Source organism: Aphelocoma coerulescens, chromosome 20 (genome assembly GCF_041296385.1).
Source record: "Aphelocoma coerulescens isolate FSJ_1873_10779 chromosome 20, UR_Acoe_1.0, whole genome shotgun sequence".
NCBI lineage: Eukaryota > Metazoa > Chordata > Aves > Passeriformes > Corvidae > Aphelocoma > Aphelocoma coerulescens.
This window is the reverse complement of record NC_091033.1, coordinates 15,443,948-15,457,340: the sequence shown is the minus strand read 5'-3', so window position 1 is coordinate 15,457,340 and position 13,393 is coordinate 15,443,948. Positions and strand designations below refer to the sequence as shown.

Genomic DNA, 13,393 nt, shown 5'->3' with positions numbered 1-13,393 from the left:
TTAGATTACACCAATTTATGTACTCAAGTTACCCAATTTGTGCAGGTTGTGTTTGCTTCCCCAAGGTATTACAGCCAAAGGCCATCCTCCCTCACTCCCCCCTTCCCCCATGTGGCCGAGCCCTTGGCAGCCCCATAAATGCCGTGTCCCTCTCTGGCAGCATCCCGTGATGTTTGGAGATTTGTGACCCCTCCCCTGCCAGGGGTGGACACCCCACGTGCAAAGGGGAGGCAGCTGGGGGAGGGCAGTGTGGGGAAAAGGGTCAGTGTCAGCACCGGTGTGAGCCCTACTCTGCCGCTGGCTCTGCAGCGCAGCAGCAAACCAGACAATTACCCTGTTGACAGTTTTTTCTTTTTTGATTAGGTGAAAGCAGGGTTAACCTAGAACACCCTGAAGCTGGGCAGCCCCCGCCCCCCTTCCTGCCACAGCTCCCTCCATCTGCTCTTGCCCTACGGCCCTTCCCAACCTGATGCACAGAACAACCAACCCTGGAGCTGCCTCACAGGGCCAGGTACCAGCAGACACCCTGCTGCTGCAGCCTAAAAACTGTCAGACCATTTGGTACAGCCCAAGACACCAGAAAGTCAGGCTGATGGGGTGATTGCACACTGACAAACCTGCCCAGGCCTCCAAAACACAAAGGGACACTTGACCAATCCTTGCCTATAACTCCACATACGAGGTAGAGCAGGAAGATGCATAATGGGTCTGGGCAGGAGGAGAACTGAGGCAGCACCTTATTTGCAGGTTTGATTAGCAATAAATTAAACATGGAACATTTTACACCTGGCTGTCACACAAGATGCTCTGCCAGCCCCACACTGGACTCAGGCCACATCCAGGACAGATGGGGCAGCCAGAAGGGGCCCACAGCACAGGCAGGATGTGACAGAGCATGGCCCTGCGTTTGCTCCAGGGTTATTCCTGCTGCAGCAGGCAATGAGGCAACAACAAGGAGGTCTGAGAGGCAGAGGGAAGAGATGTTTGCAAAGTCCCAGGTCTGCTTTATGCAAAGGGAAGCAGCAGTGAGGCTGTGGGGAGCACCTGCTGCTGCCTGAGAACAGTCTGATTCACCTCAAAGCAGAAGCTGCCCATACCCATCTCCAGCCAAGCCTTCTGGTTGGGGTATTTTCAGTTCTACAGGCAGTGCCCACAGTCACATGCACAGAGCGGGAGAGCTGTGGCCTATGTTTACCCTCCTTGCATCAAACGGCAGCAAGACAGAAATTGGTTCCTGAAATAAACTTCTCCCTTTAAGAAAAAGAAAAGGTGATTTGAATAACCAGTGTATTTTCAACAGCTTGCTCAACTGGACCATGTCACCGCACACAGGTGAAGAGGTGCAGAGCAGGCTCACAGACATGGAGACAAGGCACCCCAGAGCACCAACACACCTCTTGTGGCAAAAACCCCAACCCTACAAGAGAGAGACACCACACACCTTGGACAATGCGCTTGCCCTGCCACTCTAGGCAGACCCTGACAAGCACAACAGCTCTTAACTGGAAACTAATTTTAAACTTGCCTCAATACCTGCCTATAGAGACAGTTCTGAACTGTTGGCTCCCTCTGCACAGCCACAGCCACAGCAAGGAGCGAGCGCCTCTGGGCTGGCAGCAGCAAGGAGCACCCTATGCTTTGCTCCTCTGCAACCAGCACCACCTCCTCTGCTGCCAAAGTCCCGCAGGCCCCAGAGCAACGCTGCAGTGGGGACCAGGACAAGGGCAGAAGAGACCCTTGTGAGCTCTGACGCTGCTGACAGCCACTGCAGAGACGTGGGGCTCCCTGTGTGAGCAATAGAGAGTCTGGTCTCTGCTGCAGAGCCACACAAGCTCACAAGAGTCATAGCTCCTTTTCTAGAAGGTGGAAGCCTGACTGCCAAATCCCAGAGCATCTCATTTAGCTGTCAGCATGAAGCTTTATGTATCTGGAGACATGGTTTCAAGCTGAAAGCTAGAAGAGGAAGCCTTTTCCCCAAAATCCTCCACAATGGTCAATGACTAGCAACATTCTCACACTCCTACCTCCCCATTGCCTCAGACTTCTCCAGTCTGGTTTCCCATTTGGTCACTGCTGCTGTCAAACCTGTCTGCTGAACCTCCGGCTTCTTCGAAAGCAAGGCTTGCCACACAGGCACACAGCTGAGGAATATTCCCACTCAATAGCTGGTCTCCAGGCTGGCATTTCCAAGGGCTTTGATCCATTCCAAATAAGGCAATCAGCTTAGCCCTTGATTAAATACATAGCATAATCCACCTAAATCTTGTTAGCCGAGAAGCAAGTTGCTCGTCTCACCAGTTGTGGGTGGCATTGTGTGTCACCGCGGGGCAAGCAGGGCTGTGGCAGTGTGAAGGTGTCCCTTGGGGCATGTCCTGGACAGGCAGCAGCACTGGGGCAGCCGGTGACCACAGCAAGGCCACTCCAGCAAGGCCCTGTGGACTCAAGATGCAGAAGTTCACGGGATCCTTCTGCAAAGCTTCCCCTGTAGGATGCAAAAAGCACCCACAGAAGGTGCTTTCCCCCTCCTACCTGGCAGGTACAGGGAGGGTGCCCGCAGGGCACTGGGCTCCCAACAGCCAGCAAAACCCTTAAAAAAAAAATCCAAGAAAAGAGAAATCACTGACTCTGAGCAAGGGAGCCAGGCTGCAGCATGGAAGGAGGATGCGCTGCAGCTTTGGGGGAATTTCACACCACAGCAGTTTTCCCTTCCTCGGGAGGAATGAATTGGTAGCCCAGCACTGTAGAGCCTCAGCAGAACAGGATGGTGCTGAGGGGGAAGCATGCCACAAGGGCAACTATTCCCCTGCCAGACAGGAGCCTGGCCCGGCTGAGATGCAGGTGTGCAGCCAGGGTGAGATGCAGCCAGGACATCAGCCCCACACACACACATCTGGCTGCTCTGGCCAGCTCCTGCAGCTGAGGAAGCAGGGAAGAGCAGTACCACCTCCCTCCTGCTCTCAGGCCCCTCTCCGCTCCTCTGCACTCCCCAGAGCAAACACCAGTGTGGGGGCACACATGCTTGTGCCATCCCCAACAGCGGAACACGGGGAACAAGGCAGCTTGGGAAGTCTGAAAAAGGAAACTCTCATTCCCCAGGTGAGCCCCGTTCCTCTCCTGCTTGGCTCTGGGATAATTACAGGTGAGTCTTTCAAAGCCCACCGAGGCAAGGCATCGAGCAGGGGAAGACTATGAGGATGCTGTTTCCCAGCACTGAGGCTGTGTGTCCCCACACCCCACCAGAGAGTGCCCCAGCAGCCACTCCCACCTAAAGTCAGCTGGGATAGAAGACAGGAGAGGATCTGCTCCTGAGATTACAGTGGAGGTATTATTTAAGTCATGAGAAGACAAATTCCCTGAAAAGTGCTACTGCTCCCTATTTCCCTCCAGGTTTTTGACCCAGCAGGTGGGGACTGGCTCTGCATGGAGGTGACCCACTGGGGACTGATCCCAACCTGCAGGCAGGAGCCCTGCAGATCTCTGTTCCATGCTGCATTAGCAACTCCAACACTTCCTGCAGCAGCCAGGCACATTTCAACAGCTACTGGAAGGATCTGAAGTTAATTTAACCCCATTAACACATTATATGGCTTCTATCATCCCAATCACCCTAAAAAGCCGAGGTAAAGAACTCGAGGGGAGTGCAGGGAGGAGGGAAAAAAATTATTTAAAAATTAGTAAGGGGGGGGGAAGTCTTGGGCACAATCCTAAAATACAGGCAGATCAGAAAAACCTTCACAGGATTTCAAACAAAAAAAAAAAAAAACAAAAGAAACCAGCCAACAGAGGCAATATCTGCTTTCACCAAACACTAGCCAGGAAGGCTGAGCAGAGCTCAGCTCGCCAGTCACCAGCTGGTGTAACAGGAATCAGGTTTTTGGCATGGGGATCCTCCCCCCAAGACGGGCAAGGAACAGGCTGCCCGCAGAGGAGCTGGGATGATAAATGACAGCAGTTGAGCACTGCAGGGGCATTTCACCGCTTCAGAGGTTGCTGCTATAACAATCTTCTCTGACTCAGCAGCTGAAAGGGACGCCGGGAAGGAAGCACCATAAAAAAAAGTCATGCATTATTAATATGGACTCTGGCAGCAAGACATGAGTTGGAAAAACACTGAGGGGGGGAAAAAAAATGACTGCAGAATAAAAGCGAGCTGCATGTGTGGAAGCATTTCACACTCCTGCGGGAGTGGGGGCCACCCTGTGCCCCTCCAGGGTCCCCAGCTCCAAGGGAACCCTGCATTTGCTGACAGGAGCACAATATCCACGGTGTTCTCCCTCAGCTCAGGCTGCTGCAGCCCTGTGCAGAAACCACCACGAGCCCTGGGCTCGGCCCGCACTCGTTTCCAGCTACAGCAGCTCTGGGCTTTCCTGCCGTGGCCGTTCCAGCAGGATTATTTTTATTTTTATTTACCTGTGCTCTGTGCATCACCTGCTGGCTCCCTGCAGCTCCCCCCGTGCATCCCAGCCCTGCCCGGCCCCGCTGCCGGGCGGTTCAGCCGGAGCAGCCGTGTCAGAAGGCGCCCACGGCTCCGAGCCACAGCCCGCAGCCTCTGCCAGCCCCGCTGACGCAGAGGGCACAGAGGCAGGCACTGAAATGCCTTCCTTTTCCTGCCAGGTAGCGAGGGAAAAAATATCTGTTTGCACTTGACTACCTGGTGCACTGCAGTGTTTGCTTTCCTCTTCTACTCCAACTGCTTTGTACAGGTTTTTTTAGAGGCAATTTATAAACATTAGCATTCACGTAGCCATCTTCTCCACTTTCCACCCAAAATCCTTGCTCCCAACCTGCTGCTGTGGGGAGACACCATCAATCAAGAGTGCACACTCTTGTGTCACAGGCATCCCATGGCCCTCACCAGCCCGTTCTGTCAGTGCAGGAACCCCCCGAGCCCCACTCAGGAGCCTCTAGGCAGCGTATGAGCACAGGTAAAGTCTCAGCACACCTTGGTCCCCAGTCTCTCCAAAGCAAGGGAGGCGGCTAACACAGCACCAGGTTTCAAGAGGCTCCTTTGATTATTTGTATGGCAATAGCATTCAACAAAAACAATCAATTATTTTGCCATAAAATTCTCTAGACACACACAAACACTGGTTGAACTGCTTATACCACAGCCCAACCCACAGCAGTGCAGTGGGTGTTTTGCCTGTATTTGCTTTCTTCCATCACGTGTGCAGTGGCATCCTCCATACAGAAATAGTTCTCAACCTTTACCTTTCAGATTAGAAAGGCACAGGGAGGGAACAGCTTCACAGGAGCTGTCTCACACGCAGCCCAACCATCACATGGGCACACACCTGCTCATCAGAGCAGGAAACAGCACAAGCTCCCACCGAGCAGGGAGACTGAGGCACAACCCACAGGAAAAAGAACATGGTCCTATTTGAACCCACATCCTCTGGAAGCAGCCTCTTCCCTGCCACAAGAGCTGAGGGACAGATATGGACACCCCAGCTTGGGTCCTCTGTGCTGCAAGGGGGGCTGGCCAGCACCCTAACAGCATCTTCAGAGGGGCCCCAGGATAAAAGCCCCACTCAGGGCAAGGGCACTGGAGAGGTTTGTGCCAGCCCAGGGATGCCACATACAACTGCAGGCTTACAAAGGGCAGAACCCCTTGGTTTTGCACCTTAAACAAAAACCTAGGAAAATGACCTTTAGGAAGTCACACACCATGTCACCACATGCCAAAGGCCCAGCAAGCAAGCGCTGACCCGTCACCTCCCCAGCATAGCCAGGAAGGAGGCAGGAGCTCAAACTGAGCTTCTCGCACCCCTGCGGTAACATTTACACGCTTTGAGAAAGCAAAGTATCAAATAAGGTGCAGTGAAGCTTGTGGCTTTATCAAAAACACCCACAGTCACTACAGAGCGCAGTGGATCCCCCAAATCCACCTCCCCCCAGATCCTTCCTTCACTTTAGCAAGACCAGCAAGACCCAGAAAATTCCTTTTATAATGAAAAAAGGACCCCATGGCCCTGCCCATCATATGCCACACCACAGCTGCACCATCGAGGACACTTCCTACTGGGATGAGCCCTGCAGTCCGCTGTCCCCCCGGGACCCTTCCAAGCAGCAGATAAGGACGGCCGAGGGCTTTTCTCCTGCTGGGCACTGACATCACCCTCAGCTTTCCAATCCACCTTTCCTTTCAAAATAAGAGCAGCTCCAGGGTAATGCTGAAAGCCTGGGTGGTTTTAGTGTTATCTATTTCGCATTCCCCCAAAAACCACACCCACCAATATCTCTCAAAAATTTCTGATTTGGGGTTATCTTGCATTTCAACAGCACAGTCCACTATACATTTTCTCCTCCATCTCTCCAAACAGGACTAATCCCCATGGTATTTAGACTAGTGCTAGAAAAGCTTCAAACACACATTAACCACCCTAAAGCATCCGTGTTCAAAATGCTGCCAGCCAAAACCACAGCCAGAACAGCCTGAATGCAATGGAGAAGAAAAACCCTGTATGGAAATAAACTTTACTAAAATAACCCAGCAAAGGTTTTGTCAAAGTAAATACACACTTTGTATTGTGACAATGATTTAAAAATAAAGCTGTTCAGGGAAGGCTTTTCTTGCTCTGTACAGCTGCATATCGGCTTCTCTCCCAGACCCCTCACCCCTCAGTGCTGCCACAGGGAGAGCAGAGGGCTCCACAGAGCCAACGGCACATCAGCCATGCCACCACCCCTGCTGCCACCCTTGTGAGCTTCCCCAGGAATTTCAGTTAAGTATTTAAAGACTCCATGTGCTTGGATATTAAAATTCACCAATTGTAACAGCATTCAAATGGGATCAAGTGCAAACATACAGCTCCCCACACTGCTCATCTCCATTCCCTGCAGTGGTCCCCAGGGGGGTTCATCGTACCCTGCAGAGCAGATGCTGCCTGAGCTAATGCAATTAATGCGTCCACCTGGAAGGGAGGCAGAGGATCAGCTCAGGAAATAAAGCAGCAGTGTCAGAGCCCTTATCTCCAACAGAGTCAGCAGCCACCTGAAGCAGCCAAGCGCCTGCTGAAGCCCTGGCCTTCCATGGCCTCCCAAACCCACGAAGACCATGTCTCCTGGGCTGACAGCATGGGTGCTTTAAGGTCTACTCTGCCACAGATTATTGAAGTTTTGAAGCACTCGATTTGCAGGAATGAACCAGTACCTGGAAGTTATTGTGTCTGCCAGTCAGCTTCCACAAGCCAGGCTTCCAGAGACACATGGATGAAACGTGAACTCTTCACGTACTCTGCAGTTGCAACACCCAGTGAGCCACCAGCAAAATAAAGCAAACCAGACGTGCCTGACAAACAGCACAGGTGCTTACAGGCAAAGAAAACCCAGTAATTCATCTGCCCTCAAAGAAACCTTGTAATTTGTTAGCCTTGAGCAAGAGGTGGTCTCCAACCAATGCTCTGCACCACCAGCATCTTGGATGCACTGGCACAGGAGCAGCTGGGTGGAATAGGGCTGTTCCCCAGCCCAGACCTGCCTTGTAGGAGCCTCTTTGCTGGAAGAGCATGGTGCTGCCAAAGGAACAATTTCCCACAGCTGCCACCAGTCTCCTTCCGCTTGTAGTGCGGGTGATCCTGAGCTCAAGTTCTTGTATCAAGGGGGACTTGAGGATTTCTTACTACCCCCAATCACTGTCAGATCCAATGACTCCTATATGGTCTGTGGGATACACTGTGGGACTGGGCTGTTCCTGCCTTAGATTGTGAAATGCTGGTTGGCAGATCTTTTGGGCAGAGGAGAGTGAAGGAGGGCAGTGCTGCCATGTTCCACAGTAAGATACCACACTCCCTCATGCTGCCCAGGGAAGACCTGGAGATAAAAGCCAGGGCTATGACAGCACAAATCTCATTTCATTATTCCAAGCTGCATCTTCACCTTCTGTCCCTACTCAGACAGCATCCAGGCACCCAGCAAACTCGAAAAGACACCTGCACCCAGCCCCTGCCCAGCCAAGCCAAGGCCACCTTGGCTCACCAGTGTCCTGCTTGGACAGGCTGGGCACCAGCACCCCACCATGGCCAGCGTGTGCTGCCCCTTGCTCAGGACTCTGCCCTGCCATCCTCCTTCTGCCTTCCTCTCACCAGCTGACTCTACCCAGGCTCCTTCTGCCCACATTCCCCCAGCAGTTCTCAGAAGGCAAAGCAGCAGCAACTCACTTCCTCACACAACTGCTCCACTGCCCTCAGCCAGCCTCACCAGCCCCGCTCCATGTCCCCACAGCGCCATCCCCCTGCCCAGGGCCATGGCCAACACTCTTCATCTGTTCCTCACCATCACAGGCAACTCAACCACTTCCCATAGTCCCTCCAGCTGGGACAAGCTGGCAGTAGCAAAATCTTCTGCCATTCCCCCCCCTCCCCCAAGAATTCCTCTGTGCTAAGATCTGCCAGGCTGATGCATTAAATGACCAAACTGGATCAGCCACCTTTGGCGATATAATATTGTTCCAAAAGCGACAAATGAGCTGTACTGAGGCAGCTGTTGGTACCCACAGCACTGCTAGGCTGGTCATCAACATGCAGCCTGACAGGACAGTGTTTCAAAGCACTCCTGCCTATCAAAATCAAGTTCTTGCGCCATAAATATAATTCAGGGCTAGTGGTGCTACCTCATGCCCCATATGACCTGTTGGGAGCAACTCCTGATAAGCTTGGAGGAAGTAAAGCCAGACTGAATTACAGCTCTTTCTCAAAGGTAACAATCTTTCACCCAATAATTTAAATTCTCTACATTATTTTCCTGCATCAGATCCAACCAAGTATGACTCCTATGGAAATCTAAATTTAAAAAAATAAAATTAAATAAAGATGCTCTAACATCCATTGTGACAAAGGAAAAGCCAAGAGCTGCTACCTGAGCACCAGGGAAGGCCCCTGCCAACCCTCCCAGCCATGCAGCAGCCACCCTCTACACCAGGACCAAGTCCAAGGTCTGAGAAATTCCCACTGTTGCAGTTAGAGGTATCAAGATGAAACAACTTGCAGTGCAAGCAAATTGAAAAAGCATTACTACTTTCAGCTGCAGGAGGAAATTCCCTTAATTTCCTAGGCCCTGTTCAAAGAGAATAAAACCAGACACTTGTAGGAAGGCTGTATGAGCTGCCACCACGTGAAAACAGGGTTGCAGGGACGACCACACAGCCCCATGGATGAACCAAGAAGCAGAGGATAGGATGAAACAGAAACAGCTTCTTGAGCTGCTCCACCTCCAAGCCAGCACACTCTGTGCCCGCATCATCCTTGCTCCAACACTGGGGTCTGGGCATGGACAGAGTGACTCTGGCAAGCCCATTTCTGCACATCCTATCTGGAGGAGGCAAGAGGCACAAAGGGCAGCTGTCCCAGGAGGGCAAGAGCCTCAGTGCCAAGACCAAGCCCTGCAAAAAAAAACCTGTCGAGGTGGCCCCTGACCTCCATAACAGGACGAAACTGTTTGCCCAGTGCCAAGCTCTGCTTTTTCCAAGATAAGGCCAGTGTGACTTCCTGCAGTGAAAGCCCAGCCTGCCCTGCAGCCCTGTGCCCTGCTGGTCCCACGACCTCCAAGCACAGCAGCGAGCACAAGCGGCCTCCCCACCTGCACGAGCATCCCCCTGTACCTGCTGCCTGCAGGGCCTCCCTGGCAGTGGGGCCCGTTTGGACGTCAGGCCAGCTCCTGGAGCCTCCAGCCACCGTGTCCCCGGCAGCCCTGCCGTGCCTCGGCCCCAGCTCGCAGAACAATCGGCCGCCTCATCCCGCACACAATGGCCACGATGAGACAGACCCACATAATCACCCGGCCACGGCAGCGCCGGGAGCCAGCGAGCGCCGGCAGCAGCGTGGAATACAAGGAGAGCCTGCTGTGTCTGAGCCATCGGCTGGGTCCCTGGCAGTTCACCTTCCAAGGTGGCTGTGGGAGCCCAGGGATGTAATTGTCAGGGTGGTATGTGGGGAGACAGACAGGTATTGGATGCGAGCACTGGGAAGGAGGCGGCACTGGCTGTTTATGTTGGATCGCTCTGCACAAACGCGAGGCCACAAGAACATTTCAGTTCCATATGAGGAAACCTTGGTGAAGGACAGAAATGAGAAGCTACCTTGGGCATCACACAAGTCCAGGCATGACACAAATTTAAGGCCCAAAAGCCCTAGACTCCCTGCAGGAGCCAAGCATGGCTATTTGTTGACAGTAAGCATGAATTTCTTCCTGCATTTCCGTCTGGAGCAGACTGCTGGGTTACCTGGGCTGTGAGGAGCTAAACACCATGGTCAATTAGGTGGCAGGCCAGCACTTGGCAGGCAACTCAGAACCCAGGTTGGGGTCCCGTTCCCCATCTCCAAAGGGTACCAGGAGCAGTTATCCTGCTTTTCCAGCTGACAAGCATGCCAGCTCCACACCAATGCGCTGAGACAGCACCCAGAAGTGCAACTGTCCCAGTTTTCTCCTGGCACTGGCGCACAACTGCTCAAACACAACACGCCTCAGCGATGCCGATGAAATTTTCCCCCACAAACATGGGGCCTGGGGACAGGCTCCCACCCATGGTGATAGCACACCCTGCCATAGGGATGCCATCCTGCCACAGGGCCATTCCCAGCCCAGAGGGGCTGATGCTGCCCAGGCAGGGCAGGCTGGCTCCAACCCTGCTGCCACCAGCTGCTGACCCTCACGAGCAGAGCTGGCTGTAGCAGACCCTTCCCAGCAGCCTGTGGCACCAGGCAGACAAAAGCCCTTCCAGGCTCCAGCTGGTTCAAGCTCACTTGCAGCTTTGGGTCCCATTTATTTGGAGTTTTTTTCTTTTCAATTGAGGTACAATCAAGGAATGGATTAATCACTGCCCTGCCTATGGTTTAGCCAATGAACTGCAAGTCCTTCTTCAGCCACTTCCCCAGCACACCCTACAAGGGATGGTCTCAGGGCAAAGGCTTCCCCAGGCCCTTTGGTGGCCACAGGTGAGCAGCTCAGCCTCACTGCACACACTGAGGCAGCAGCAGGCAGGACAAATGCCCCAGAACTCTCTGCTGACAGCATCTCTCCATCACTCGCACATGATCGATTCATTCAAATCCCCAGCTCTGCTCATGTCCTATCTCACTCACTCTTCTCCCAAGCTTCTGCTCACCACTCCAGCCTGAAAACAAACTCCCTCCAAGTGCCAAGAGGATTAGCCTAGCTGTCCTGGGTTTTCATGATGGGCTGGATTTTCATGATGAAACATTTTTGGCTGAAAGAGGAAGGGGGGAAAAAAAAAATAAAAAAGAAGCAGATCTTCTAGCATCTGATGAGAAGATGACTCAGAACATCACCGACATCCATGGGCGGGTGGGGACAGGGACCGCTAACACTTCCTGGCCTCCTCTTTGGGCATCACCGATAGCAAGAACATTGGGTGAGAAGTGACCATGTTATCTGAGGTCCATACAGGGAAAGGCCTCTTGGCACAGAACTAGTCTTAAACATACTTATACCCTACAGCATCTCTAAGACTAGTGACCATACAGAACTAACATGAAATTAATCAGAATACTCTAAAAAAAGGAACAAAGCCATCCTTACAGGAGAAATTTGCTTATTAAATTGCACTTCCACCTGGGCCCCGGGAAGCTCATCCACAGCCACGCCATTCCCTGCACCTGCCCCACATAGGGCTGCAGGAGACACTGGATAAAAGAGCCACTGACCCCACAGCAGCATGCAAACGGGATGAGCCAGGCTATGCTTACAGAGGGATCAGGCGGCAGCTGCGCCTCCTGTTACCACTCGTGTGAAACCGTCCTCCAACAGAGACAAGATGGTGTTCGGCAGCCCTGGCCAGCCTGTGGGACAGTGGCCAGGAGCTTGGGGACCTGCCCATTGGGACAGCAGAGCCCTGGGCCACCATGGCCAGGCTCAGCATGGACAACCTCACTTGGGATGTGCTCAGGATGCGAGTAGAGCTTCATACACCAGCCAACACCTACTCAGCCCTGGGAAAGGCTCCCAAAGCCCAGAGGCAGCCACGGGACATCATTTGTAAATAAAAACCCACAGAAGTCACCTTGAAAGCACACAGAGATCTCCTTGGGATGTCCAAGATAGGAATGGCATGAGCAATACCAATGACAGTTCAAGGAGAAACTCCCTATTTCTTTGGAAAGGGCAGTTTCTACAGAAATAAATTGTTGCCAAAGTTTGGTTGAAGGCCAAACCATGAGCCTGGGCTCCCTGCAGAAACGAGATACACGGTATGAAGAGAACAGATGCTTTCCAGACACCAAGTCTTCCCATATCCCAAGGGAGATGGACAGACAGCCCCAACAGCACCGGGTGCTGGCCATATTGACACACGGCTTCTCCAGTTCTCCATGAAGCTATGACAAGGAACATAGGAACGAGTACACTCTCCTTTTAAAACACACACTTCTCATCTTCCCACTTGACAATCAGAGTAGGACTTCTGCCAGGGAGCACGTTCGGATCACAAGCACTTGGACAACACTCCACTACTTCAAAACAAACTCCGGGGCGGGCAGCAGGCAGGAGGGGGCTCGCTGCCCCCCGTTCGGCGCTGGCACAGGCGCCGCTCGGCCCCGCCGGCGCGGGGAAGCCGCGGGGAGCGCGGCCGGCACCTCCCGCCGCCCCGGGGACCCGCACCCCGCGCGCCCGCCCCGAGGGGCGCCGGGCACCCCGGGGAAGCGCCTCCTCCTCCGGCCGCGGCGGGAGACGAGGACGCGCTGCCCAGCCCCGGGCACCGCGGAGCCGCAGCCGGGGGCGCCGGGCCCGGGCCGCCCCTCGCCGGGGATGCCGCGGCCGCCGGGGATGCCGCGGCCCCTGGGCCGGCCGGGCGCGGATTACTCAGCGTTTCCAGAGGCAGACGGCGCGTCCGTGCCCGTGCCCCTGCCCCCCCCCCCCCACCCCGGGCCCCGGCCCGGCGCTTACCGATGCCCGGCGCCACATACACGAAGTAGAGGAAGGAGGAGGAGAGCGAGAAGAGGAAGAGCGCGGCCAGCAGCGAGCGCCGGGGCAGCAGCCGCCAGGCGCCGCGGGGGCCGCGGGGCCACCGCATGGCCGATGCGGCGCCGCCGCCGCCCTGCTGCCGCTGCCGCTCCGCCGCCGCTCACATGCGCCGAGGCCCGGCGGGAGGCGCCGCGCCGGGGCCGCTCCGAGCCGCCGCCCGCGCCCAGCGCCGCCGCATGAATGTGCCGCGGCGGGGCGGGCCGGGGCGGGGCGGGCGAGCGGGGCGGGCCCGGCTGCGAGCCCCCGCCGCACCGACGGCTGCTCGGCAGACGCCGCCCCGCGCACCGCCGGTGGTCCCGGCGTACCGGTCAGTGACCTCAGGACACCCGGCCGTGGTCCTGCTGTGCCACTGATGCTCCTGGGATATCCAGCATTAGCCCCAGGACGTTCAGCAATTACTCTGGGCTCCCGACAATGG

At 54.6% G+C, this 13,393-nt stretch overlaps 1 protein-coding gene across 1 annotated transcript in view; it reads right to left on the bottom strand.

Annotated features, from left to right (window-relative positions):
- Nucleotides 1–13,080, bottom strand: part of B4GALT5 (beta-1,4-galactosyltransferase 5) — a 34,613-nt gene extending 21,533 nt beyond the window's left edge. The window contains exon 1 of the mRNA XM_069034207.1: nucleotides 12,898–13,080. Coding sequence (XP_068890308.1) covers nucleotides 12,898–13,024 — 127 coding nt within the window. The 5' untranslated portion in view covers nucleotides 13,025–13,080. The remainder of the gene's footprint in view (nucleotides 1–12,897) is intronic.
- Between the last annotated feature and the right edge of the window lie 313 nt (nucleotides 13,081–13,393).